The following is a 24,941-nucleotide window of genomic DNA, read 5'->3' as shown; positions in this document are numbered from 1 at the left end:
GCTGCCCGAATACCAACCTACCCTTTCGGGCGCCCGTGGCATGCACGGCTACCTCATCCAGCGCCGCGCCCAGGCAGCTGTCAGGCAGAAAACCTGGCCATGTAGGTACGCGGGTGCCGTCTATCTTTAGAGCAGGCTGCCTGCGCTCTGCGCTCTGCACTCTGCACATCCACCACCCCGTCCGTCCATCACCGTCACCCGCTCCGCACTCGAGCGATCGCAATCGCTATCGCAAGCACCACAGCACAGCGCAGCACTGCCCCCTACCCCCTGCCCCTGCCCCTGCCCCTGCCGAGGCACAGCCTTGTCCCGCCCGAGACGAGACGGCGGGCACCAGCCTCCGTAGAATTGTATTCGCTCGCTCGGCAGCTACCTAGCTAGTCAGTCGTCACTCCACGGGCGATCGCCGCCAAACGCGACTCGCCTCGGCGCGGCCTTGCGCTGCGATAGGCGCCATGCCGCCGCGCGAGGCACACAATGCGCGCCCAGGCACCAGGCAGCAGCAACCATCGTCCAGCGACAACAATAGCAGCAATCAGCAGCCACGCCGAGCCGATGCAACGCGACGCGACGCGGTCTGAAGTGAGGCACTATGTGCGCTTGCCTGGCACGCCGGCTGGCCGGCTGGAACCTTGGGCAGAAGTCCCCCTGCGGATGCGATTCGATGACGAGAAATAAGTGCGCGGCTGCTGATTTTGGCGCGGCCCGTCACAGCGTGAGACGTTACCCGTTTGGCCCAGAGCCACCGCCGTCGTCCCGTGAGGCGCGGCGCTTGATCCGGATACGTGCGTGCGGACGTGTGGGGTGCGTCGTGGTGGGGCTGCGTGGCTGAGAATCTGTCTATTTGCCGGCATGGCAGCTGACGGCTCGATTAGATTTATGCATTCGTCCCGAGTTTCCCTGTATCTAGTTAGGTGTTCGATTGCTGCGACATTAGGTGAATGAGGGAATGGTGTTGAGACGCTACGGCTTTCTGAAACTCATCGCGTGCTTATCAGTTTATCAATCAGTAGTCTCGATCCAGTCAGTAGGTGAATAATGGAAAAATGGTACATTGCGGCGCTATCGAAAAGTGCACAAACCGGAGTAGCTTTTGCGGAGGCGTCAAATGTACAAGCCGTCTACGCTGCTATCTGTCTCGGCTGGCATTATGGCATGTCTACGTTCTTCTCGTGCTTCATGCAAGGAAAAACAAGACGAATTAGGGAATTTATGCGTTCTCGGACTTGCGCTCCTCCTTGTTGTCCGCCTACGACGGTCAGTTAGGCTAGCTCGGCGCTTGTGGTCGAGGACAACTTACAGAAGGCCTGTTGGGAGAGACGGTGCCCTTGACCTTGGCGGTCTCGGCGGTGCCCTCGCCCTTGGTGCTCTTGTTGGGGTCGCTGACAGGGTCGGTGCTGTGCTTGGTGTCGGTGTTGCTAAGGCCCTCCTGCTTGCCAGACTGCTGGTTCTGGCTGAGGCTCTCCTTGGAAGAGGCGGCCTGTCGAAAGTGAGTTTACGCTCAAGCACCAACAAAGTGGCAGCTCACCTTGTCCTTCGAGGAGCCCTTGGCATCCCTCTCGGCCGACTCGGAGCCAATGGGAGTGCCGTAGCCGCTGTCGATGCGCTTCTTCGCGCCACCCTTGGCATCGGGGACGTGAGAACGGGTGTCCTCGGCGGCGTTGTCAGAGTCACCCTGGTTGGTGGAGCCCTTGAAGCGGACGCCCTCGACGCTGCCCTTGTTGTCGGGCGTCGAGGTCATGTGGGACTCATCCTTGCTCTTGGACTCACCCTCGGGAGTGTCCTGGTTCTGGGGCTTCTGGAGCTCGTCGCTCTCCTTGTTGGAGACCTGGTCCTTACCCTCGGTCTCGGACACCTTGGGGACCTGCTTGTCCTCAGGCGCAGACTCCTCCTTGGGGGCCTCCTCGGGCTCCTCCTCGGGCTCCTCGTGCTTCTCCTCGTGCTTCGCGTGCTCCTCGTGGTGACCGTGGTCAGCACCGGGCTGGAGCATGTACCAGACACCGGGGATGGTCACGACGGTGGCACCGATGGCCCTGCACAGCAAGACGTGTTAGCGGGCATGGTCAATGGGCATTGGTGCGGGTGAAGATCCGATGCGACAAAGGCCGGCCGTGCCGCACGCATGCCGAAGCGAATTTGCGCCGAAATCGCAATGCGCATCGAGAGAGTTGAACGGCGGTCACATACCAAGGGACATCACTGCCGGCCTGGTGCGAGTGGCCAGAGGAGCTGGCGTAGCGGCGAGCGCCCTGCTGCGAGGTGCGCTGCCATGCGGCGCCGGCGCTGCGGAAGCTCGAGCGGGCGGCCGGACGAGCAGCCTGCGAGACGAAGCGGAAGGCAGTGGACCTGGGGAAGGGCATTTTTGAAGAATTGAAAGGGGAAAGCCAGCAATTGGGCTGAGTGGAGATGCGATTGAGGGAAGACGGGGTGGATGGATGGCTCGGCAAAAGCTGGAGAAGGCAGGTCTTTGGAGGTCTTGCGCCCTCGGTACCTTCGTCACATCATGTCATCTTGCCCGCTTAGCGAGCTTGGCGCCGACGAGCTTGGGCCGCCCCGGAAGCTCCATCGTCACTGCGCTTGCAACACCACAACCCCACTGGAACATCGAGCTGCTCTGTTGTTGCCTGCCGCCGCCCTTTTCTTTTCCTCCTTTCCCGCCACCCGCTGCGCTTCATTCCACCTCTACCTTCCGTCTGCGGCTCCTCTTCCTCCCCCGCGACGAAACCACTCCATCTGCTCTAACCCTCAACGGCAACAAACGCCTGCCTCGACCCCTCCTCCACCTTCTCTCGACCCCCGCAGCCATGTCGGCCCCGACCGCTGACGTCGGCCGCCTCTGCCGCAAGCTCACCGACAATGATCCCGACCTGCGCTACATGGCTCTCAATGACCTGCACCAGCTCATGGTCAACGGCCACCCCAGCTTCCTCACCCACGATTACAGTGGTGCTAGCAAGATCCTTGACGGCCTGATCGACACCCTCAACGACACCAACGGAGATGTCCAGAACCAGGCCGTCAGGTGTCTGGGCCCTTTTGTCAACAAGGCACCAGACACTGTCCTGTCGGCTACCATTGAGCGCATCTCCACCATTTCCACGGAAAAGTCGGTCGACAGCTCGGTCCCGGCTCTCGCCCTCCGCACCATCGTCGTATCCCTCCCCAAGCCTGTGGCCGGTGTTCCCCGCACCCCGGCAGTCGCGAACGCATACATGTCCGTCAGCAAGACATTGATACCCAGGCTCATCGGCTCGGCGTCTGGACGCACATCGCAGAAGGGTATGCTGGAGGAAGACATAGAGAAGGGGACGGACAGCACCGCCATCGATGTACTCATCGAGATTGCTAGGTGTTTTGGAATAATGCTGCAAGAAGCTGAGCTTGTTGCACTGCAGAATGTGGTGTTGCAAATCATCCAGAGCGAAAAGGCCGGCTCTGTTCTCAAGAAGAAGGCGGTTGCTGCCATGTCCACGCTGGCGGTGCACTTTTCAGACCAGACTCTGAGCGCCGTCATCTCCCGTTTTATTGAAAACATGAGGCAGGCGCACTTGACGCGGGTTCAGCGGAAGCTCCATATCACGATCCTTGGATCCATGGCTCGCGCGACCCCCAAGAAGTTCGGCCCTTACCTCAAGACCCTCGCCCCGTTTGTGTTGAGTGCTTTGAGCGAAAGTGAGCTCAAGGAAGAGATGGAGGCTTGGGATGGCGAGGAGGAACGCGATCCCGAGACCGACGAAGTTCACGAGGCTGCTCTGGTCGCGCTCGAGAGCTTCTTGACATCCTGCTCCCAGGAGATGCGCGTTTTTACCGAAGAAAGCATTGACGCTGGCATTCGCTTCTTGAAATACGACCCGAACTTGGCCACGGATGAGGACGATGAGGACATGGATGCAGAGGATGACGACGATGTTGATCTCGAAGACGAAGACTTTGAGGAAGAAGCAGGTTTCGATGATGAAGACGACGGCAGCTGGAAGGTTCGCCGGTGCGCTTCCAAGGTCTTGAATGCGCTCATCTCCACGCGCAGCCATGGCGACTTGCTGGATGATGGAACTTTGTACCAACGGGTTGCGCCCGCTCTCATACCGCGTTTCAAAGATAGGGAGGAGAGCGTGCGTTTGGAAGTCTTGGGGACGCTCGCTCACCTTGTGCAGCAATCGAAGCCAGACGTCTTATCTTCAGCTCGTGTGAACCGGGAGGCATCCAATTTGGGGCTCATGGGTCCACCACCGTCCCGCAAGAGGAGACGGGTTGGCAGCGACGCGAGCATGTTCGACTTGAACACTAACGCTTCGTTGTACGCGGGTATCACTGCGGCGAGCCTGGATAGCCAACCTTTCTCCGGACCACAAGAGAGCCTGGCGAAATTGGTTCCTGACATTGTGCGAGGAATCGTCCCGCTTCTGAAGTCTGGGACTCTTCCCACCAAGCAGGCAACCATCTCGCTGCTGAAGGATGTTGTCATCACGCAGGGCGGTGGGCTTACAGCCTACGTTGATCAGATTGTCGAACCTGTCGTCGAAGCAGCCAAAGCCACCAGCAACCAGACGGGTGGGTCTGGTGCTTCATCCGCTACCGCCACCACTCTTCGGATTGTTGCACTGCAGCTTCTACAGGCCATCGCCGAGACCCACTCTGCCGAGTTATTGCAACCTTATCTGTCGAAGATTGTACCGACTCTCGAGACTGCGTCCAAGGAGCGATACAGCAAAGTGTCTTCCGAGGCACTTGCGGCTACTGAAGGGTTCGTTAAGGACTTGACTCCGCCGAGGACGGAGGCTGGAAGCATAGAGAACAAAGCGTACCTTGAGCAGCTCTTCGACATCCTTACCAACCGTATCTCTGCCAATGAAGCTGATGTCGAAGCACGACGCCGCGCGTTACACGTCCTGGGTCTTCTATTGGGCCGCAGCTCTGGATCGGAAGCTTTCATTTCGCAATCGAAGAGGACGGAGGGTCTCCAGCTCCTTTCTGATCGCCTCAAGAACGAAGTCACGCGTCTCGCCTCGGTGCGTGCGATCGAGGTTGCCGCCGGCCTATCGCAAAACAGCGCAGAGTTCTCATCGGAATGGGTGAGGGATGTTGCGCTTGAGCTTAGTGCCCAATTGCGCAAGGCCAGCCGGTCGCTTCGCGGCGCCAGCTTGATTGCTTTGAGAACCATTGTCATCAACCCTGTGACCCGCTCGCACCTTGACGGCAAGACGAGCAACGAGATTGAAAACATGCTGATTACCCCGATCAAGAGCAACGACTTGCATCTTATGGGCCCTGCCCTCATCATTCTGGCCACCTTTGTCTCAAACGATCCCAGCAGTGTTGTTAACCAGGAGTTGGTCGACGCCCTGAAGGGTGTGGTTCAAGCCAACGTCAGTGGCACTGCGCTCGATGCTCTTCTTACCTTGGTCAAGGCCATTGCGGAGAAGAACGCTGGCGGTCCTCTGATGAATTCGCTTCTGCGTGAAGTCGGTGTTGCAGGAAACCCCGATCTCATCGGAAAGGTAGTCGGCACTCTTCTTGTCTACAGCACGTCAGGCATCCAAGTGAAGGTGGATGACTTTGTCAAGGAGCTCAACACCGCTGCAGACTCCAAGCGACAGTGTCTGGCTCTGGCCGTTCTAGGTGAAGCTGGCCTCCGGATGGGCCAGTCCTCCCCGCTCGAACCTCAGCTCTTTGTAACCCGTTTCGAGGGCAAAGACCAAGTGCCGTTGGCTGCCGCCGTTGCACTCGGCAGAGCTGGTACTGGCAACCCCAAGACGTACCTGCCTTTCATTGTGTCTACGATGAGCCAGGCGTCTGCCAAGCAGTATCTCTTGCTCCACTCGATTCGGGAGATTCTTCAGCACAGAAGTGCGGACGCGGATTTGCTTCCTTTTGCGCAGGACCTTTGGCAGCAGATCCTCAAGGCATCGCAGCTTGAGGATAACAGAGCTATTGGCGCGGAGTGCATTGGAAGGCTCACGATCATTGATCCGAAGACCTTCCTCCCGCAGTTACAGGTAAGCACCTCATTTTTCACATAGAGCTCACGTATGTTGACCCTGTTTAGGAATTCTTGGGTAACACGGATGCTGGAACTCGGGCCATGGTCATTTCGGCCCTCCGCTACACGTTTGCGGATACGGACGAGACCTACGACGACGTCCTTCGCCCGATGGTCATTCCAATGCTCACGACCATGCTCAGGGATTCGGACTTGGACAACCAGCGCCTTGCTCTCACGACCATGAGTTCGGCTGTGCACAACAAGCCCGAGCTGGTGTTGCCGCAGCTGCAGGAGCTGTTGCCGCTCGTCATGGACCGGACGGTCATCAAGCCCGAGCTCATTCGCGAGGTGCAGATGGGCCCGTTCAAGCACAAGGTCGACGATGGCCTCGAAGTGCGCAAGGGTGCTTACGAGACGCTCTACACGCTGCTGGATACTGCCGTCGCTCGTTTGAACATTCCCGACTTCAGCGAACGCATCATTGCGGGCATCATCGACGACCACGATGTGCGCACGCTTTGCAATCTGATGCTGACGAAGCTGGTGCATCTGGCGCCGGACGAGACGAAGCTGCGGCTCGGAAGCATCGCGGACCACTTCAAGACGGTGATAGCGACGAAGCCCAAGGAGAACGCGGTCAAGCAGGAGATTGAGAAGATTGAGAAGAGCGCTCGAGGCGTAGCCAAGGTGTCGCTGGACATCAACAAGAACCTGAGCGTCGGGGGAATTGAGACGGCGGGGTCCGAGGACCCGAACGTCAAGGCGTGGCAGGTGTACTGGGACTGGGTCAGGAGGGAGCAGGCGGCGCTGTTGAAGACGGTGGAGGAGGAGAGCCGTGCGGAGAGGGACCGTTAAGGGTGATTGTGATAGGTAGATATTGCGGCTAGAACACGGATTACGCGTTGAGCGCACGTCGATGGCAGCCGGGGAATTGAGATGGCCGGAGTGTCGGGCGCCTCTAAGCGCTCAGCCCCACGGATCTTCATGCAAGCCGCTTGGCTCGCCAGCCACTCAACGCTCTCTGCCATGTCGCCGCCCAATCGCGCGCGCTCTAGCCTGCTGGGGTCTCGCCCGATGGCTGTGCAGCTATATTCGCCGCGCCGCCCAGTTACGAGCTTTGCCTTGAGATCTTTTGCCTTGCTTTTTGGCTTTCTTGTCCTGTCGCTCGCTCGTCTCATCGATCGCTCTTTTTTCCCTTCTAGCGCTTACTACCTTATTTTACACTGCATCTCAGCCACAGCCCCGATTCAGCTCTTGGGCTCTCACGTCACTCACAGGAGCTCTCATAAAGTTTCTTCCTTCAATTCCTTCGCTCCTGCTTGTTGCCGCGATCATCCTTTCCACTACAGTCGTCCTGCAGACCGTGCGCCATCATGGACAGCCCGTCGCGACGATACTACGACCAACACCACTACCAAGACCAGGACCACCACCAGCACCAGTCCTCACACCACCACCACCCACAACGCTTCTCGTGGCAGCTGCCCTTTACCGACCAGGAGCGTCAGCCGCTTCACCATGTCGACCCCGCACCCGTTTCGCCCGACCCGCGATATGCCTTGCAGCAAGCCTCGTCGGTGCCACACCCGCCGCCAACCATGATGGCTCCCGACGCCCGCTACTCGATCATGCAGACGCCGATAGAAATGCAGCAGCCCACCTTCCCGCCACCGCCCGTCCGCCACCACACCGAGCCCATAACCACGCATCATCAATCGCCCGTTTGGCCCAGCGACTCGCGCTCGCCTGCCTCGACCGAGTTTGGCGACATGTCAGCTATAACGCCCACGGCGCCGCTGCCGTTGGAGCCGTACTTTCCGCTGGAGAAGGAGATGGGAATAGGACCGGGCGAACACCCCGCAGCTGGCGGGTCGTCCCATGCGCAGCTGCCAGAGGAATACAAACGCGCGCCGCCGCCGGAACCACACCCGGCGCTGTTTGCACCCATCGACCCGGTGCCGACGGCCCATCTGGCGCGGGCGAGCATGTCGCTGCCGCAGACGCCGGTACAATCGCTGCACCGGAATAGTCAGCGGTATTCATATGCGTCGGGGCAGGGGCCGATGACGCCGCCGCGGTCGCAGTCGCAGCCTGGCATGTTGACACCTCCGCCGCAGGTGACGCCGCGGCGACACTCGCAACAGCTGCAGCCGCCTGGGTCGCCGGGGCCTGTGCCGCTGAAGACGGAGAGCGACAACGAGGCGAAATACCATCAGCCAATGCCCAACGCGCCGGGCTCGCCCGCGCAGATTCCTTATTACGATCCCCCGCCGACGGCGCCGCAGCAATCACGCCCCATCTTCTCCCCCGACGCGGCAGCCGGCCCGAACGGGCAGCTCACGCACTCGCACCAGCCAGGCCAGATCGCGCACCCGAACATGGACCTCTCGGGCTCGTCAGGGTCCAAGCACGAGTGGAAGCACTCGCTGTGCGAGCCGTGCAGCGGGGACGTGGGAACCTGCCTGTCGGGCGTGTTTTGCCCGTGCGTAGTGTACGGGAAGACGAGCTACCGGCTCAACCTAAAGAGCGAGAAGAAAGATCCGACCGACTTGCTCGGGTGGAGTTGGTTTGGTGGGAAGTGTGCGGCGATGGCGTTGGCGGGGTTGTGTGGTGCTTGTGGTATGTGCTTTTTCTCCTCTCTCGTCCCCGACTTCTTTTCCCCTTGACCCTTGCTTTGCGGATCTGCGCGCTGCGTCGTGGTCAGATCACCGCCTATCGCGACCACCACCACCAAACCCCTCACTAGCACCTCACTAACCCCTCTCCCCTATAGGCATTTTCCCCCTAATCCACCGCACGCGCCTCCGCCACGCCTACGGCTTACAAGGCTCCCTGTTCTCCGACATTGCAAAGTCGTGCTGCTGTTGCTGCTGCAGCGTGGTCCAGAATGAGCGCGAGATGCGCGACCGTGAGGAGAGCGCAAGGCGCTGGGCCGGCCCCGGGAGCGGCGGCGCCTATGAAAGGGAGGGTGGGATGGTGTATGCTGCCCCACCGAGAGGTTAGCGGAGCTAATCTGAGCGAGATAAAAGAGAGGGGATATATTTACCTAGTGCAATCTGTTTGGGAGGGTTTGTGCGCGTGAGCGTTAGATGCGATGCGTTCTTTTCTTTCTGTTTTATGTTTCGGGTACCTCATGACCTTTTGTTGGGACAAGTTGGAGGGCACATGATCTTTACTACCTACTTAGTGATGATGGGCGACGGCGTTCTTGGTTATACCCTCCGGCGACACTACTCTTATAGTCCCTATTTCTCGGAGCAGCGTTCTTTGGTCTTTGTTTTCTGCTTTTGTTTTCTTGGTTTGCTGTCGCTTTTTTGGGTTCGATCTTTCCTCTCAGTACGCTGCTTGCTTTGCTTGCTTAATTAACCTGTTATAGTCGCTGGCGACACACACACACAAAATGTCTAAGTAGTTGGCTCGATTGGACCGCTGACTCGGCTGGTGGAGGAATCGAATAATTGTGTCTTGTCTCCGCTGCTGAAGAGCTGCTGGTGTGATTTGACTTGAGCATACATGTACTAATATATTTTAACTAGATTTCTTCTGCTATTCTATACAACCATCGCTGTCTCGTAAGACGCAGAAAGTCTAGATAACTATGAAGGAATCTACTCGACAAGATCTGAGTAGGAGAATCAGGCTAAGTAGGCGGACCAAGGTTCCGGGTAGTGGGTCGGTGAGCACGAAAGTAGGAAGATTATGGGTAAGCATTCGACGTATGTAGACAGAACACTCAGGTGATCGCGTGCACACATAGTTGCGCTGTGAGCGGGTGTCATTGCTGGTGTGACACCAACGGGTGTTGCGGCTGGCGTAGTGAAATATTGATAAGGCAAATAGCACTAAACCGTTATTCGTAAGATTTGTGAGAGGTACGGTCAAGTGAGGGGATTGCAAAAGAGCTTGGCTGAAACTTAATATCGAAACCGTGTTCGTATATGTGTAAAAGTGTTACTACATACTATCGAAGAATTCCGGGCAGTTTGCGGCTCCGGGTCGCAAGCAGGGGTGGCTTTCTGAAAGCCGCAAGGAAAAGGCGAAACACCCCGTCAACACAACAATGCCATAACCTTAGATGGCATATCTGAGCTTCAAAAGTGCGACGGGATCATACATTTGAGGCGATTCAGCATTTATCGCATGAAGCCTGACGTGGTGCTAAACGTATGCGGCTAAAGCGAGGGGTTTGTGCTGTCGGAACCAGGGAGCGGAGAGGTACGAGCTGAAAAGGAGATGACAAAGAACTATACACGATATCAGGCCTGTCATACATTGAATAGCATGTATCAACTTGGCTTTTCGTCACTAAGGTCTTAGTTATGCTACTTGGTTCTTTGAATAAGTTTCATTCCTCCTTTGTATTACTCTCAAGCAACATTTTATAAAGCAAGGGTTTCAGCGTTTGGAATGCATTCCGGTGAAAATCAGCCTCAAATGTAACACCAACAACAGGCATAATTTAAGCCTAAGTATCGGCTGATTGCCGGTGCAGACTATGTAATTAGGCCATCCATTTCCCTCTCGCTATAGATCCTATCCTCGCACTGGGTTTTGTAGCACTTTTAATCTATACATCTCTTCCTCTGATGGATTTATCAATATCTAAAGATGGCAGAGTCTGTACGTGTCGCTTTACACGGTTCTATTGTCATAGGGGACTTTGTCTATATCGATGGCGGCCTTCAAGCTCAACGAGTCAATGGACAGTTTTCCAACTTGTCTTTGAATACAAAGACTCTCTCCATCGATATGCGCACATCATGGACCAACACTACAGTCAATGTTTCTTCTATCGACAACGATGGCTCCCCTCCTTTTTTCCACTGCTCTCACTGGCCCGATGAAAGCTCTGGTTCTTTCTACTCTTGGACTGGCGAAGTGCCTGCCGGGTCTATGGTTCCACAAAAAAGCTTTTGGAAATTTACTTGCGATGGGAAGGGGGGAGGAAAGTGGACACGGCAGCCGGATACGGATACTTTCCAACAGCTCACGTGGCCCGTGAGCGGATACAGCACTACCGTGGACGGAGCAGGTTACTATGTCAGGGGCTTGTTCAACATGTATTGAGACAATGTGGGCTTCGAGACCGCAGATATTATTCCTGTTCCAGGTGTTGTGTCATACAATTTCTCCACGAGCCAGTGGAATAACAAATCGACAGAACGATGGAACCAATATGGAACTGGAATATTCGGACAAGCGGCAGAAGTTCCTTTTGCGGAAGGACTGCTTGTTTTAGTCGGCGGTGAAAGCGGAAGCCGAACATCCATAACCAACAAAGGTGGCTACATTGATTTTCGCAGCTTATCTATATACGATACCGCGACCGGAAACTGGTATTTACAAGTTACCACAGGCGAAGCCCCAAGCATTCGGGACAGCTTTTGCCTAGCCGGTGTTAGGGGCGAAAACTCATATGAGCTATTCATATTCGGAGGATGGCTGCGGGCTGCGGGCGAGCTATATAACGATTCCTACGTTCTATCCCTACCAGCATTTCACTGGTTCAAAGGACCAACAAATACACCGCCGCGCAAAGGTCATACCTGCCATGCAGTAGGTGGCGGACAGGTCATTGTTATCGGGGGATACAATCGCGTCGTCAACGACACTTTGGTTTGGGAAGAGCAAGACCCGTGGGATCATGAGCTGGGGATCTTCGACTTGACGGCCATGGAATGGAAAGATCGCTACAATGCTACCGCTGCAGCTTACGAGTCCCCTAAAGAAGTGAAAAGCTGGTATGCTGATGCGAAGAATCCTGAGCCCAACTGGACATCGGAGACTGTTAGAGCACTTTTTGCAAGAATGACTCCGATGGACTCTTCGGCAACGCCTCCAAAGAATCCAACAATATCATCGAGTGCTGTATCATCCTCAAGCACGCACAAATCCTGGACTGCTATCATTTTAGGAACAGTAGTTGGTAGCATAACCATGGTGGTTTCACTTGCTGTCCTTCTGGTCCTTTAGCTCCATCGCCGTAAAAGACGTATTGCTGCTCCAGAGAAGGCCAGCACTGTACAATTTCAGGAACTACTTTCAGAGCCAATAAAGTAGAAACACGGGAGCTGAGTTGGCTGTTGATAATGACATAAGGTGGGAGTTGCCGGGGGACGTACCTTCTTTAGATAGACAGCCCCAGGAGCTTCCGGATAGAATACACCGTTAAAGTTATATTTAATGTCTTTACCAGAACGACATAAATAGCAAATAAGGTCAATATTACGCTAATATCCTCGCAAATACTTAAAATATCTACTTTGAACTACTAAATAGTAGTAACAGGATTAATATCCATCTAGTATCCATCACTACGAACCGCGATCTACCGTCTAGCTAGACAGGAGACGATATAAGTAGTCCTTATAGAATACTTCTCACCCAGCTACATATCCACCTTTAAGATATAAGTGCAGAGATCCTCAGCCATATAACTACTTATAACCACCTTAACTAGATATCCCTTCTACTCCGTACACGTATAGTTATCTCCTAGGTAGTAAGTCTCGTTTTGCGGTGACGGACGCTTTACGTTACGGACTAAATTTATAGTTTAAGGCCGTGTCTAGATAGACAGACAAACAAACCCTCGTGCTAATATTTTTCCTTAATACTCGAAGATCTTCCTACCTGTACCTAGGATTCTGTCCTGTAGCTAGATAGAAGTGCTCTATAGGGTCTACTTAATTATTCTTTATCTCCCTAGATAGTAAATCTCGGTTAACGGTGACGGACGGTACTAAATGTAGCTTTTCCTTTAGGGTTACCCCCGGAGTGCCGATAAATGTGGGTATAAGCTAAATTTAGAGGAATAAAAGTCTCGAATATCTCTTTATAGGATGTTTGCTTATTTGGATATAAACGAATTTCATTCCAGCCGTGTGGCAAGGTTATAGACATTCTCCATTGTAGAAATTCTCTATTTTATCTCTTCATCGCATCTTCCTTTATGATGTCCGCTGCCTTTTCTGCCACAGTATATACCGTGGCTTGAATATTTCCGAGTGTTTCAAGCGGGAAGATGCTTGCGTCGACAACTCTTACGTTCGAAGTGCCGTAGACCATGAGCCGACTGTCGACGACACCTCCAAGCTCGCGAGGCATCATTGCACAGGTTCCAGTGGGGTGAAAGGAAGTAAATGCTCGATCCCTAGCAACTTGCCTCGCCACGTCTAGATCACTGGTATCTGCGCTGGGAATGCGTCTGCCATCCTTCTTCAGTACGCGTTGCATGGTCGGCGTTTCCACCAGTCGCTCGAGGTACTGAGTGTGACGAGCTTGTAACTCAACGTCCAATGGATGCGATAGGTATCGAGGATCAATAGCCGGAGCCGTATGAGGATCAGCAGAAGTGATGTGTACGTTTCCGCGAGAGAAAGGATGGTTCAGCATGGCAACAATTGTAATGTAGTTCCCAGGTTCCTTGCCGCCGAAGAAGTGCTTCATCGTGTTTACGTTGGTGTCAGTATTGAGCTGCATCGGCAAGCAGAAAATTTCAACTGATGATGCTTGCGGATCCAGCAACCTGCCTCGTAACAGCTTGTACTGCTTCTCCTTCGACGGAAAATCTCGATAGGTTGCAATCTGATCGAGGTTTTCTTCGACCAGCTTCTGAAGCTCCGCGCTGTCAAGTTTTCCGCCTTTGTCCACTGGTGGAAGGTAGGCAATACTTAGCGTGGCACCCGCCATTGGGCCGCTTTTGGATTCTTGATACATCTGGAGAACGGCCTGCAAGAGTGCTGGGTCACGTTGAACGTTGTCTGCGGAGAGTTGGTCGTCTGCAATCTCATAACTGATAGACGACAAGCAGTGATCTTGTAGGTTCTCTCCGACTCCGGGATTGTCGATTTTGATCATGATGCCGTGTTTTTTCAGAATTTGCTCATTGCCGATTCCTGAGAGCTCGAGAAGCTGAGGTGACTGGATGGCTCCAGCTGCGAGAATAACCTCACCATTCACAGGAACAGTAGCCCGCGATTTATCTTTGCGGATAATTTGTACTCCAGTAGCGCGTTGAGAGTCATCAGCAAAATCGATCTTCTCAACAACAGACTCAGCCAATAAATGAAGGTTCGGCCGTTTCTCAATCTCGTCGGTGAAAAACGATGAAGCTGAGTATTCTCTGGTCTTCTTGTCCGGATGGATCGAAAGCGGGTTTGTAAAAGATCCAAGAGCTTCACCTTCGATTGGGTCGGAACGAGAGTGTAATCCGAGATCCTTAAAGCCCTGCACCCATGCTTCGTTGAACGGAGTATGGCCGTCCGGGATGGTTACATTCAGGGGACCGGTTGTTCCTTGATTGCTATCATCCATGTAGTCATCCAGCATGAGTTGTTTCTTGGTCGCATCAGAAGCTGGCCGAAAAGTTTGGAACTTCCTTAGGTAAGGTGCCATGCTTTCAGCATTCCAGCCATTATCGCATGCAAGTTTAGCCCAATCGTTGAAGTCGCTCTTGCTGGGATACAAAATTGCAGAGAAGTTTATCGCAGATGAACCTCCAAGGACTCGACCCCGAGGACATGCGATTTGCCGCCCGTTAAGCTCAGCCTAAACAAATTAATTTCTAGTCTGAGAGCCTTGAATGGTTGCAATCCTAGTGATCGAGTTGCTAATTGATCGAAACTCACCTGTGGTTCGGTCATGTAGTTCCAGTCATAGTCTGGATCCCCATACAAAGTTTTCAACAACCCCGGCGTGTCGATTCGCGGGTCCCCCTTGCGATTAGCACCGGCCTCAATAACTGCGACTGATTTCGAACCATCTTCGCTGAGCCGGGCGGCTACAACTAAGCCAGCTGTCCCTCCGCCCACAATCACGTAGTCGTATCCGGCTGCCATTTTAGATTTTGAGGAAAGTTGCGATGTTCTGCGACGTTCTACGACAAGAAGCTAGCTCTAGTCTGTTTATATACTACCACTGGGTACTCCTCCCTGTGGATTAATCCACCTAAATGTGGACATCATTGCACAGCCACAGCCAAGGCCGCCAGTCTCCGCAGTATTTATACTACATACCACATATACGCTTAAGCAACCAACGACACGCAGCGACGTGTACCAGTAATTTGTTTTTAGAATTATATATGTTACTACGTACTCCTCCGGAGTAACGTTAGTTACTATCTAGCGAGAAAGGGAAGGATATAATTAGTCCCTACGGACTACTCCTTGTTAGGCTATAGGCCTAAATTCTAGATAAGACTAAACAGATCTTAAAGTATAAGTATACTATAAACATTATAACTACTACAGAGTATAATCCTGCTTCTACTCCGTACAAGGGTCATTATCATATAAATAGGCGGTGTATATCACTTGACGGTGACGGAGGTTATTCGCTCACGAAAGTGGGCCTTACCATGTAGATCATTGCTGCGTAAGTAACTAGCACGCAGGCCCTAATATGTCATACAAATTCCGACAACACACAAACAACCTGGCAGCAACCAAACACCAAACACCCCACGACACCAAGCCCTTCATCTACACCCATCGGTCAACAACTCCCTAGGCCTAACCAGCGAAGCCTAATCTCCAAGCCTCTAAAAGCCGACGCTGTTCGGGCTTGTTGAAATGACAGCGGAAGCACACCCAGTATCTGGCATCGTGCTAAATTTTACCACCGTAAGCCACGACAAATGGCTTCGGCAGAGAGATTCCTTTGATGATTTCGTCACGACCGATCCGCCTAAACTCAACAGTCCTAAACGGTACAAGGTAAACCGGTGACTAGAGTATGTGGAGTTGACTTTCCATGTGCACGGCGTGGACAAGTTCGACACAGAACGAAGATGTGTGTGGGCCATGGGAGGCCTCAAATCGCAGCAAATGCTCCTTGACTCTGTCTGGTCTCGGGTAAAGCGTCCTAATGGAAAAGGGCCTTTACTCTGGGAAGAATTCAAAACAATTCTTCAAAGTAAAGCTACTCTGACGTTGTTTCGCCGCTTCGAACTAGCACACGCCTACTACACAAGCACTATGCGAGAGAATCAGAAGTTTGACGACTACCGGAGTTTCATGTGGGGTATAGAAGAACAGCTTGAGTACCCATACTTTTGCCCGGACGACCAGCAACGCGAACAGATAGACTTCTGATTTACTCGGCTTACACCTGCCTTGCGTTATCGAATGCTTCAGTCGCCTTTACGGCTCTCCGAGATACAGACGCGCGAACAGCTGTTTGCTGAGGCTAGATCTTGGGAAAGAATAATGGAACAAGAGCCGGCTGAAAGCGAGAGCGAAAACAATCAATGCTTAGACCGTTCGCAGAAAAAGCGTGGCGGAAGCAGAACGGCTGTGGAGCGCAGACGCGCTGCCAAACGTCGCGGCATTTCGCATTCATCGGGTAGCAGGCGGAGAAAATCGAAAAGACAGCAGGCCGCGACCGAGGGGTAGTAAGTATTGGTTTCTATAACAAACGTGTTCGAGAGGATACTAATCTTAGGCGCAGATAAAGAGAATCTCAGAATCCTCTATCATATCTGTCATTTTGCCCGACGTATCCCCTTTTGTGCATAAACCTAAGCTCAAGCCGACCGCCTCGGCTTATAGCATGCATAAGCTTCGCGTAAATATCACAAACCTCTGATACCATCCAAATTGCAACATGCTGTAGGAACTTTCAGCGGGATAGGGAAGAAAAGGAACAAATGCATTACATGTAAAGCGTATTCCAGGCTTCTAAAGACCTTCACGAAAACTTGAACATCCCGCAACTTTAGATGCTCTCTCGCATCCAGGGAAGCAGCTTCTCGAACCAGTTCTGGATATGACAGCGTGGTCTTGCGTCATTCTACCTAAGCACAAATTCTAAACTTCAAGACCCCTTCCTTTCTACGCACCGCCGAAAACCAAAAGGCTTTGAACTTTGGCTCTGCCAAACCCACGCCGGCGCAACATTTCCCGACCACTATGGACCGGAAACTCGGCTACAACTATGATGGTGACATCCTCCGCGACAATTCCAGCTTCACCTAATAGTTGTAGCACCGCACAAAGCGTCTCTCCCGTAGCAAGCACATCATCTACCAATACCACCGACGCGCCCCTAGGGATTACATCTTTCTCCATCTCGATCCGCTTCTCGTTCGAATGACTCGGTACCAAAGAGGATATATGGGACGTAGGCTTCCTAACGGAAATTGTGGGCGGAGGGAGCTTTCCGGCTTCACGAATTAGCACCAAGGACACATCGACTCGTGAAGCTAATGCCGACGCGTAGATAAAGCCGCCGGCCTCACAACACGCCACTGCATCGACCTTGGCCCAGTTACCAGTGAAGTGGTTTTGCAGCAGAGACGTACATAGAGCCAGCCCACCCGGCTGCTGGGAGATGCCAAGTACATGGCGGAACTCGATGCCCGGGCGTTGGAAGTTGGGTACCGCACGCACCATATTGGCCAGTTGCTGCAGGCTCTTGTCGAAAAAGCGAAGCAAGTAACGTTCGGCAAACCGTTCCGCCGCCTCATTTCCGCTTGTATCATTGTCGAAAATGAGATCTGGTTGGTAATCCAAAGTTGCCGAATTTGACTTGTTATCACTGCTTTCCTGGCTGTCACCACCTTTACGGCGAACCCGCCTGGTTTGTTCACTAGCTTGCACGTGAACCTCGAGTAGCCTGCTCTCTGGCACCAAATGTGAGAAGGCTGCGACCGGCGCCTCGTCTCTCATCCCAGTAATCAGCAACACCTCCACATCAAGGTTACTGCGCACAACATTCAGGAAGTGCTGCTCTGGTAGCTGAGGCCGTTGCCGCACCTGCTCCTGGAAAAAAATCGTCAACGCTGGCCGGTGTTGCTCCTTGTAGGCACGGTCCTGAAGCAGGCGGTCCAGGTTGGCACCGGTAGCCGCAGCGTATTCTCGCTTGGTGACTTCGCTAATGCTAACTGCACGGGCTTTGAGACTCTTTTGGATGAACACAGAAACCCAGACATCGGCGCAATAGTCCTTGCCGGCACAACTTTCGCCCGTTACAAGAATGATAAGTCTCTGCTGAATCGGTGCTTCCAAGAGTGGACAGGTGTAAGCTAACACGTTGTGCGGGTCAAAAACGTGTTTGAGATGGGCTAAGCGCGGTCGGTTTGATCCGAAAGCCTTTGCCGCAAGCACGGCGTCTCTTGGATCCGGCCCAAGGTCAGCGCCGTAAGCTCCGCTACTCAAAGACAACAAGTCACTGGCAACATTGTAAACCCACTGCACGGCAGATCGTGCTGCTTCAGTGTCATCTTGGTCTCGGGGCCAAACACCGGTTATTACACAGGCGAAATCCCAGTCTCGACAACCGAAAGCAGTGGCATCAGCCGCAATGTCGCTGACAGCTCCGCCGCCTTGCAGCAGATGGAGGTAACACAGTGGCGAGGGACGAGTCTCAATGGCCGCCACTAAGCGGTCGGCGACGTTCTTTCCTCCGATGTCTTTTAAGAATAAGCATCGCTTGAATGAGGAAGTTTTGCCGCCAACATGTCCGCCGTGCATCACGGACACGTACATCTCAGCCTCGAACAGACCGACGCCATCCATAATCTTGAAATTCTTTTCTGGTCCCCACGCCACACATGCGGGCGTGGGCATGGTTGTTGTGGAGGTGAGCTTAGTGTTGGAAGACTCGAACATTGTCACGCCAAGATGCAGATGGCCGGCATCCCAGTATAGATATGCGTCCGCAGAATGATTCCGAGGCAGCTTCCTAGAGACGAGATTTCCAAATTCTCTTAGCTTGTGCCGTGCCGAGATGTTGTCATTAAGTGGAAAAATCCAGTTTCGAGCCGAATAAGTCGGAGATGTGTAAGCTTTGAAGGACACGCTGACCACGATACCAAAATTGGTTCCCGCGCCTTTTATCGCCCATAACAAATCATGTTCATTTTCCGGGCGAACGGCACCGGCCGGCTGGTGTTGCCTTGGTACCTGTCCGACGCAGAGAACCTGGCTGGACTCGACACTGACCACAACGGCACCGACAATAGCATCGCATGCGAGTCCGTGTAATCTAGCTAGGTGCCCGATGCCTCCTTGTAGCCACAGCCCCGTACTTACGCTTGGACGAGCCCCTAGAGGCACTGTAAGGCCTGCTGCCATGGCCTTACGGACGACATCCCCCGTTATGCAGCCGGCCTCGGCGATGACCAAGCAACTAGGATCGGGACCGGAGTTTTCTCCAGCCTCCTCTGACTTGAGAATGTGTACTTGATTAAAGAAGCCCATGTCAACCGAGACAACATTGGGCCAGAGGCAGTGGCCGCTATGACCTCCGCCAATGACGGTGAGGCCGACGCTGTGCTCCAGAGCCCATCGAACGCACTGTTGGACATGTTGGATAGTTGTCGGCTTAATGACAGAAGCAGGGCGATAGAGACGAGCCTCTCGGTTTTTGACTGGCATGCATCCTTCCACCAATTGCATCTGCGCTGTTGGCACTTGCGCTGCCAGCACCGGCAATGTAACTGCATGTTGAGTAAATGCCGCCATGATGTTAGGCGCGCTGAACAAAAGATAATCTGGATGGGTTTCCTCTCGACGGCCTAAGGCACGGCACACCTTCCGCCACTCGGCTCGGAGAGCCTTGCCCGTATTAACATCCTGCATGGCGAATCCCGCTATGAAAGATGCAAAACAGTCCAGTTCCTCGTCTTTGTCTTCCACGCGAACGATTCCGGTAGGAAATGAAGCCGTTTGATGGCACACCAAACCGTCGAGGTCCAGAATCCCGTCGCGATGAAAAACCACGGCCATCGCCCCCTTTGGCCGCTCTGCAAGCATTTGCAGCGCCTGCTCGATGAATCTGTGTTTGGGTTTCATGCCGTACATGCTGTGACAGAATAGAATTATGTCGTATTTCTCATCCTTATCATTCGAGTCATTTCCTGTCAGGGTCCTTGTTTTGTCTTCCAGAATAAATGGAACTCGATGGATGACGGGCGGGCTTTCCAGAGAAGGCAGCGGGGATTCCGTCTCGACGGTAGAGTGAGCCCATTCTTCTAGCCTTGCCGCAAACAAAACATTTGGCTCCAATGCAGTGTATTTCGTGATCTTCCGTCTTAGATCGCCGGGAAGATAGCCAAATAAACTCTTCGGGCCGGGTCCGATCTCTAGTACCGAGACATGGCTGCGCATGTTGAAGAGAGGGGATAGCAACTGAGATAGCTGTGGAATAACGAAGTCTCGATAGGTTATCCATCCTGGACCCTTTACTAAGCTATTGAATCCGTCACTGTACTGTGTGTTGGATAACGCCTGTTTTGGTGATGACGTTGTTGCCTCAGCTTTCTGCCTAAGGTCCCGCTTTAAAGCATCAAGGGTGGCCATTTCAGTTCGTCACAAGTGTGTAAGTATGTAGCACTAGTGAGAACGGTAAGGGAGCCGTATCGAAGAGGATTAAAACAACGATGCACAGCGAGAGGAGGGTTGATGAGAGCAGGATACGATCTGAAAAACCCGAGGCAGTAGTACTGTACCGAAAGATCGCACCAAAAAGTAAGATTTGCAAAATTGCTATGAAACAAGTATTCTGAAGCTCGCTATATTCTTTTATATATGGGGTGGGACTAGTTTCGCTTGATGCGGGGATGCGGCGTAAGCATGTGATAACAGAGTGCGGAGTAGCACAGTCCCGAGGTAGACCGTCCAACCCAGTCTCGTCTACCTACAACCCGTAGTTAGACTTCGCTAAATTAGGCACGATCCTAGGAAGTTGCGTATAGTCTATTATACGTCTATTTAGACGTAATTAGAATATAGATTGCGTAGAATTAAGTAAAAGTGTATGATATTGCTAAAGTCGAGTAGTAGACGCGCGGCGCCATACCTATTTAGGTATAATACTTTGCTATTCGGCTCTTATACTTTGCCGTTCGGCTCTCCTCCTTAGCTAAATATCGTACTGGTATAGTCTTAATCGACCTGTCTAGAGTCTATTTAGACTCTTACTGGACGGTCGGGATCGTACCTAATTAGACGAAGTCTATAACAGTTGGGTGGGGCGACTGGTTGAACTGGACTGTTCCGCACTCTGTGTGATAATTTGTTAGACCGTAATCACATGAAAACTCAATTGCTTTATGCATTTTGCATTTGCTATTATCCTAGTCGCTTCTTTAACAGCGCTTAATGCTTGATTGCAACTAATTCCGTACTACCTCGTTGTTTGTAAGGCTATGAGTTATGGCGCAAACCACTGTGTTTGCGTTGACTGCTTGTCAAAGTCTGCTTCAGCTTATGTAACAGCGATGTGTTTGCTATGCAAGCGCTACTGGCATTGTTCTACGTGTGAATTGTTTGCTACCGGAGAGTTGTTCTTTTCCGCTTTTAGCCTCTCTCTAAAAGTTAATATCATCCGGCGATGCTGGAACCGCTTGATATAACCATTAGAGGTACTGGCTTTTTTCCTTGGTCTTTGATAAACCTTCGTACATTGCATCCTTCCAGGCTATTATCAAGTCATTAACCTTTCGGTCGCCCATCGGAAGCAACTGAGTACCAAATGCACCGCAAAGCCCCGCCTCAACATCAATAAACTATCATCACAGTCAGCTAGAGAATTTCTCTCAGATAAATTGCGGATACTCACCCAGTAGAAATTGAGCATACTATACCAAGTAGTCGCTCCTCTTTTCCCACTACCATCGTTGGTAGCTATCAAACCCCCACAGTTCCAATCATAAGTAGCGGCGGGTTTGGAGAAGTCACCTAGCACCATCGCTGCTTTTTCTGGGTTATGAAGCATCTTGTTCAGTGCTTCCTTCGCCGGCGCTGTGAGCTGCGGTTTGAACATCTCAGCCACAGTTTTTGGCTTCAAGAGCTTACCATCGTCGGCAAGTAGCGAGTGAAGGATCTTCAGGAAGTCATCCACGTTAGCATGAGCGCCTTGTCCACCGAAGCACTCCTCAATCCCCTGATTTATCGACCTGGCGGTACTAGGTCCATAACCGCCATCGGCAGTCCTCTGTACTGTTTCCACCATAGTGGATTTGATTTCCGGATGTTTATTCGGCCAAAAAGTAATGCCCTGGATCCCCAGCGGTCCCCAGATATGCTTGCGCATGTAGTGGTCTAGCGATGGCTCTCCCGAGACGCGCTCAACCAACTTGCTCACCCAGTCCATAGCGCCGCCATACCCGAAGCTCTCACCCGGCTCGAACGCCAGCGGATGTCCGAAGCGCTTGGCAATCGTAGTATAGCGTGATAGGTCGCGCCACTGCTCGACGGCGTAGCCCACGGGCACATCTGCGAAGCCAGGATACGGTATGCCGATACTGTGAGTGAGGAGGTATCGTAGGAGCAGCGGATTACGCCGCGGCACGGGGACTGGGGCGTCGAGGTGTCCAGCAAGGACGGGCTGATTGGCTAGCTCCGGAAGCAGCGCCGAGACGTCCTGATCGAGACTTAGAGCGCCGCGCTCAACGAGCTGGAGGGCCGCAATTGCGGTCATGATTTTCGTAGAGGAGATAAGGGAGAAAGTTGACTCGGTGGTAATAGGCTCTAAGGGAGCCTTGGTAGCAGAACGGGCCCCTACGGCGTTTGCGTATTTGAAAACACCTGCCAGACAACATTGTAAGCGGAAATACTTAGGTAGGACGATACAGAGCCGTTGCCAGAGTTTATACCATCTCTATCAATAGCCACGCAAGCACATCCGGCAATAGTGTTGCTGATGACGGCGTCCTGGAGAAGTTGGTTAACTGTGTCCATTCTCTCTAATTCACTGCGAGAAGATCTCTCTCTCTTATGGGATGTATATTGCTTTGGTTTCAGCGGCGGTTGCGGCTCTTATATACATGTTGTAGGCTCGTAGCGGTGGGATTCGGCGTTCCATGCCTGGGCATCCGAGTCATAACTCGTTGCCGTTACAAGTCTCGAAATCTGTGCTGTTTGCGGCAAGGATATTTCTTTCTTATGCCTATAATATACTAATCGGCGTATTTGCGGCTATAAAGATACGGCTTTAACATTTCTATGCCCATAAAATCCGAGGGATCCACGCCGTTAACTCCGTAACGTCTCTTATTTATAAGCGAGTTTCACCGTTCAGCGAGCGCACTAATCAAAGTCCGTCCTTGTTTTAGTAGGTAACACCCCTCGGTGACATTAAACACGTAACTTACCGCTAGATTACTGCCTTTTAGGAGCCTATCTGATCGATGCGCTCGCTAAACGGTAAACTCGCTTATAGGGGAGAGACGTTAGATTGAGTTGAGTTGAGTTGAGTTGAATTCATTTACCCTGACCCATCGCCCTGAGCGATATGCAGGCTACAGACTATTCAAAGGAATACGCTAGGAATTTACACTGGTGATTCAATCTGAGAGTATAAGGAGAAAGGGGAACAGAGATAGGACAAGGAAAGGTAGAAGAATGGGAATAAGATAGGGTTTTACTGGTTGATGTCGTCTCTACTCTGGAACCTTTTTGTTTGTTGAGCGAATTCAAGTACCCTTTTAAGTTGTGCGGCCGAAATTGTCTATTTTATCTTTTCCGTATGCGGCTGGTTCTTGTCTGTTGGTTTACCGCCTAGGAGGCTAGAGAGGTAGTTTCTCTAGAGTCCGGTTTCTTGATATATTTTTTGCCGATTTTCCTAGAGTAGTGAATAGTCTAGTAATATATGGGATATTGATTCTATATCCCCGTATTCGTATTTATCGTTGTTTATCCGTCCTATTCGTTTTCGGTACTAGTTGAGCCAGCAGTAGCTAGTTCTCAACTAGGCTAGCAGCCCTGCTAGGTTACGTGGGAGCTTGTCGTAGAGGTACCTTACGTATGGTCTAGGAACCGCTGTATCTACGTTGCGGAGGTGTTAGCCTTTCTCTAACGCTCTCTATTCTTTATTCTATTGCTTATGTGCTGCTTCGAGAGTTGTTTTAACTTGTAGCGGTATTAAGGGTAGGAAGTTATGTTCTCTAAGACGTGTTGTAGCTTGTTTAGCTAGCTTGTCTGCTTCCTTATTTCCTTGGATACCGTAGTGGCTTGGGATCTACTGGATCGTGAAACTTATTTAGAGACTTTTATAGAGAGATTAGGCTGTACTGAGGATAGACCGTACGATACTTTAGCCTGATCTCTTTTTATATCTCCTAGTTAGAGCTTGGAGGGCGGCTTTAGAGTCGCTGTAGATAACGTATTCGGTTAGGCTATAGGGTCCCTCTTATAGGTGTTTTTCAGCTGCTAGCTCTATCCCTGTTAGAATAGTAATTAGTTCGGCTGCTTATACTGTGTAGAAATTGCTAGATCTAACTCCTTTAAGCGTACTGTATCGGGCGTTCCCGGCTTGGTCTAGAATGACTGCTGCTGCTCCTAGCTGGTTGTTTATCTTAGAAGTATCTGTGTAGACCTGGGAGAGCGGGTCCCTCTTTTCCGCGTGACTTTGGAATACCTTATCTTTATCCGGGGGTAGTGTTGTCTTAATCTCTACCGGGAGTGGTTGCTAGGGAGGAGGTGGGTAGATATCTATCGTTTCGGTTTCTTAGTGCGGGATTAGGCTGCTAAGTTTTAGGGTCGCCTTTAGCGGACTTAAGAAGCTCGCTAGTTTGTTCCGGGTTTTATCGATCTTAGGGACTAACGCGTAGGTAGGGTGCGAGGTGGGTAGCCCCCTAAGACTAGTAATAACTCTTGCTGCTCTGGATTCGAGGCGTATTCTTGTAGGTAAAATAAAGTTCTCTATATCTAGGGTTTCTGTCGATACCGAACGAAAGGTAGAGATAGCCTTTATTGTTGCTAGCCGTTAGACCTTGGAGAGAACCGATATTTGCTACTTGTACCTGTTGGGGGAGTGCTAGACTGTAGAGGTATAGTCTATCTGCGGGACTACGTAGGCTTGGTATAGCTGGCGGAGTTGCTTCGGTCTAAGATGCCCTAGCCTGCCTATTGCTAAGCAGGTTGTAGTAGCTCGTTTAATTACTCTTTGGATATGCGCTCTCTATCTAAGTTCTTAGTCGAGAACTACTCCGAGTAGCTTTACCGCCTTT

At 52.3% G+C, this 24,941-nt stretch overlaps 8 protein-coding genes across 8 annotated transcripts; 4 read left to right on the top strand and 4 right to left on the bottom strand.

The window, feature by feature from the left end:
- Positions 1-1,267: 1,267 nt before the first annotated feature.
- K452DRAFT_235859 (uncharacterized protein) lies at positions 1,268-2,360 on the bottom strand (the record flags this gene model as incomplete). The annotated part of the gene is made up of 3 exons (XM_033537469.1): positions 1,268-1,480; positions 1,514-2,033; positions 2,188-2,360. The coding sequence occupies 3 exons, from the start codon at positions 2,358-2,360 to the stop codon at positions 1,268-1,270; spliced, it is 906 nt and encodes a 301-aa protein (XP_033393169.1).
- Positions 2,361-2,804: 444 nt separating this feature from the next.
- On the top strand, positions 2,805-6,838 carry K452DRAFT_235848 (uncharacterized protein; the record flags this gene model as incomplete). Its single annotated transcript, XM_033537466.1, has 2 exons — positions 2,805-5,996; positions 6,047-6,838. The coding sequence occupies 2 exons, from the start codon at positions 2,805-2,807 to the stop codon at positions 6,836-6,838; spliced, it is 3,984 nt and encodes a 1,327-aa protein (XP_033393168.1).
- A 518-nt stretch (positions 6,839-7,356) lies between these two features.
- K452DRAFT_301855 (uncharacterized protein) lies at positions 7,357-8,986 on the top strand (the record flags this gene model as incomplete). The annotated part of the gene is made up of 2 exons (XM_033542506.1): positions 7,357-8,545; positions 8,757-8,986. 2 exons carry the CDS (start codon positions 7,357-7,359, stop codon positions 8,984-8,986), a joined length of 1,419 nt encoding a protein of 472 aa, XP_033393167.1.
- A 1-nt stretch (position 8,987) lies between these two features.
- Positions 8,988-9,460, top strand: K452DRAFT_100931 (uncharacterized protein). The gene has a single exon (XM_033534900.1). The coding sequence runs from the start codon at positions 9,101-9,103 to the stop codon at positions 9,347-9,349; it is 249 nt and encodes an 82-aa protein (XP_033393166.1). The 5' UTR covers positions 8,988-9,100; the 3' UTR covers positions 9,350-9,460.
- Positions 9,461-10,591: 1,131 nt separating this feature from the next.
- Positions 10,592-11,956, top strand: K452DRAFT_312275 (uncharacterized protein; the record flags this gene model as incomplete). Its single annotated transcript, XM_033543544.1, has 2 exons — positions 10,592-11,015; positions 11,052-11,956. The coding sequence occupies 2 exons, from the start codon at positions 10,592-10,594 to the stop codon at positions 11,954-11,956; spliced, it is 1,329 nt and encodes a 442-aa protein (XP_033393165.1).
- Positions 11,957-12,910: 954 nt separating this feature from the next.
- On the bottom strand, positions 12,911-14,823 carry K452DRAFT_301854 (GMC oxidoreductase; the record flags this gene model as incomplete). The annotated part of the gene is made up of 2 exons (XM_033542505.1): positions 12,911-14,533; positions 14,614-14,823. 2 exons carry the CDS (start codon positions 14,821-14,823, stop codon positions 12,911-12,913), a joined length of 1,833 nt encoding a protein of 610 aa, XP_033393164.1.
- A 1,979-nt stretch (positions 14,824-16,802) lies between these two features.
- Positions 16,803-20,289, bottom strand: K452DRAFT_278378 (uncharacterized protein; the record flags this gene model as incomplete). The annotated part of the gene is made up of 1 exon (XM_033539363.1): positions 16,803-20,289. The coding sequence occupies one exon, from the start codon at positions 20,287-20,289 to the stop codon at positions 16,819-16,821; it is 3,471 nt and encodes a 1,156-aa protein (XP_033393163.1). The 3' UTR covers positions 16,803-16,818.
- Positions 20,290-21,225: 936 nt separating this feature from the next.
- K452DRAFT_257480 (uncharacterized protein) lies at positions 21,226-22,699 on the bottom strand. Its single transcript, XM_033538435.1, has 3 exons — positions 22,587-22,699; positions 21,551-22,518; positions 21,226-21,497 (listed from the first exon to the last, which is right to left on the bottom strand). The coding sequence occupies exons 1-3, from the start codon at positions 22,669-22,671 to the stop codon at positions 21,348-21,350; spliced, it is 1,203 nt and encodes a 400-aa protein (XP_033393162.1). The 5' UTR covers positions 22,672-22,699; the 3' UTR covers positions 21,226-21,347.
- Between the last annotated feature and the right edge of the window lie 2,242 nt (positions 22,700-24,941).

The sequence above is a fragment of the Aplosporella prunicola genome (assembly GCF_010093885.1).
Source record: "Aplosporella prunicola CBS 121167 unplaced genomic scaffold K452scaffold_29, whole genome shotgun sequence".
In the NCBI taxonomy this organism is placed as follows: domain Eukaryota; kingdom Fungi; phylum Ascomycota; class Dothideomycetes; order Botryosphaeriales; family Aplosporellaceae; genus Aplosporella; species Aplosporella prunicola.
This window is presented reverse-complemented; position numbering and strand designations above follow the sequence as displayed.

What these genes read in the sequence shown, in the direction of transcription:
- K452DRAFT_100931 (XM_033534900.1), top strand. Translation starts at nt 9,101, where the DNA reads ATGTTTCGGGTACCTCATGACCTTTTGTTGGGACAAGTTGGAGGGCAC.
- K452DRAFT_257480 (XM_033538435.1), bottom strand. Translation starts at nt 22,671, where the DNA reads ATGGACACAGTTAACCAACTTCTCCAGGACGCCGTCATCAGCAACACT. An exon ending in CGTGGCTATTGATAGAGATG is followed by an intron (nt 22,519 to 22,586) that starts GTATAAACTCTG and finishes GTTGTCTGGCAG; the next exon opens with GTGTTTTCAAATACGCAAAC. An exon ending in GTATGCTCAATTTCTACTGG is followed by an intron (nt 21,498 to 21,550) that starts GTGAGTATCCGC and finishes CTGTGATGATAG; the next exon opens with TTTATTGATGTTGAGGCGGG.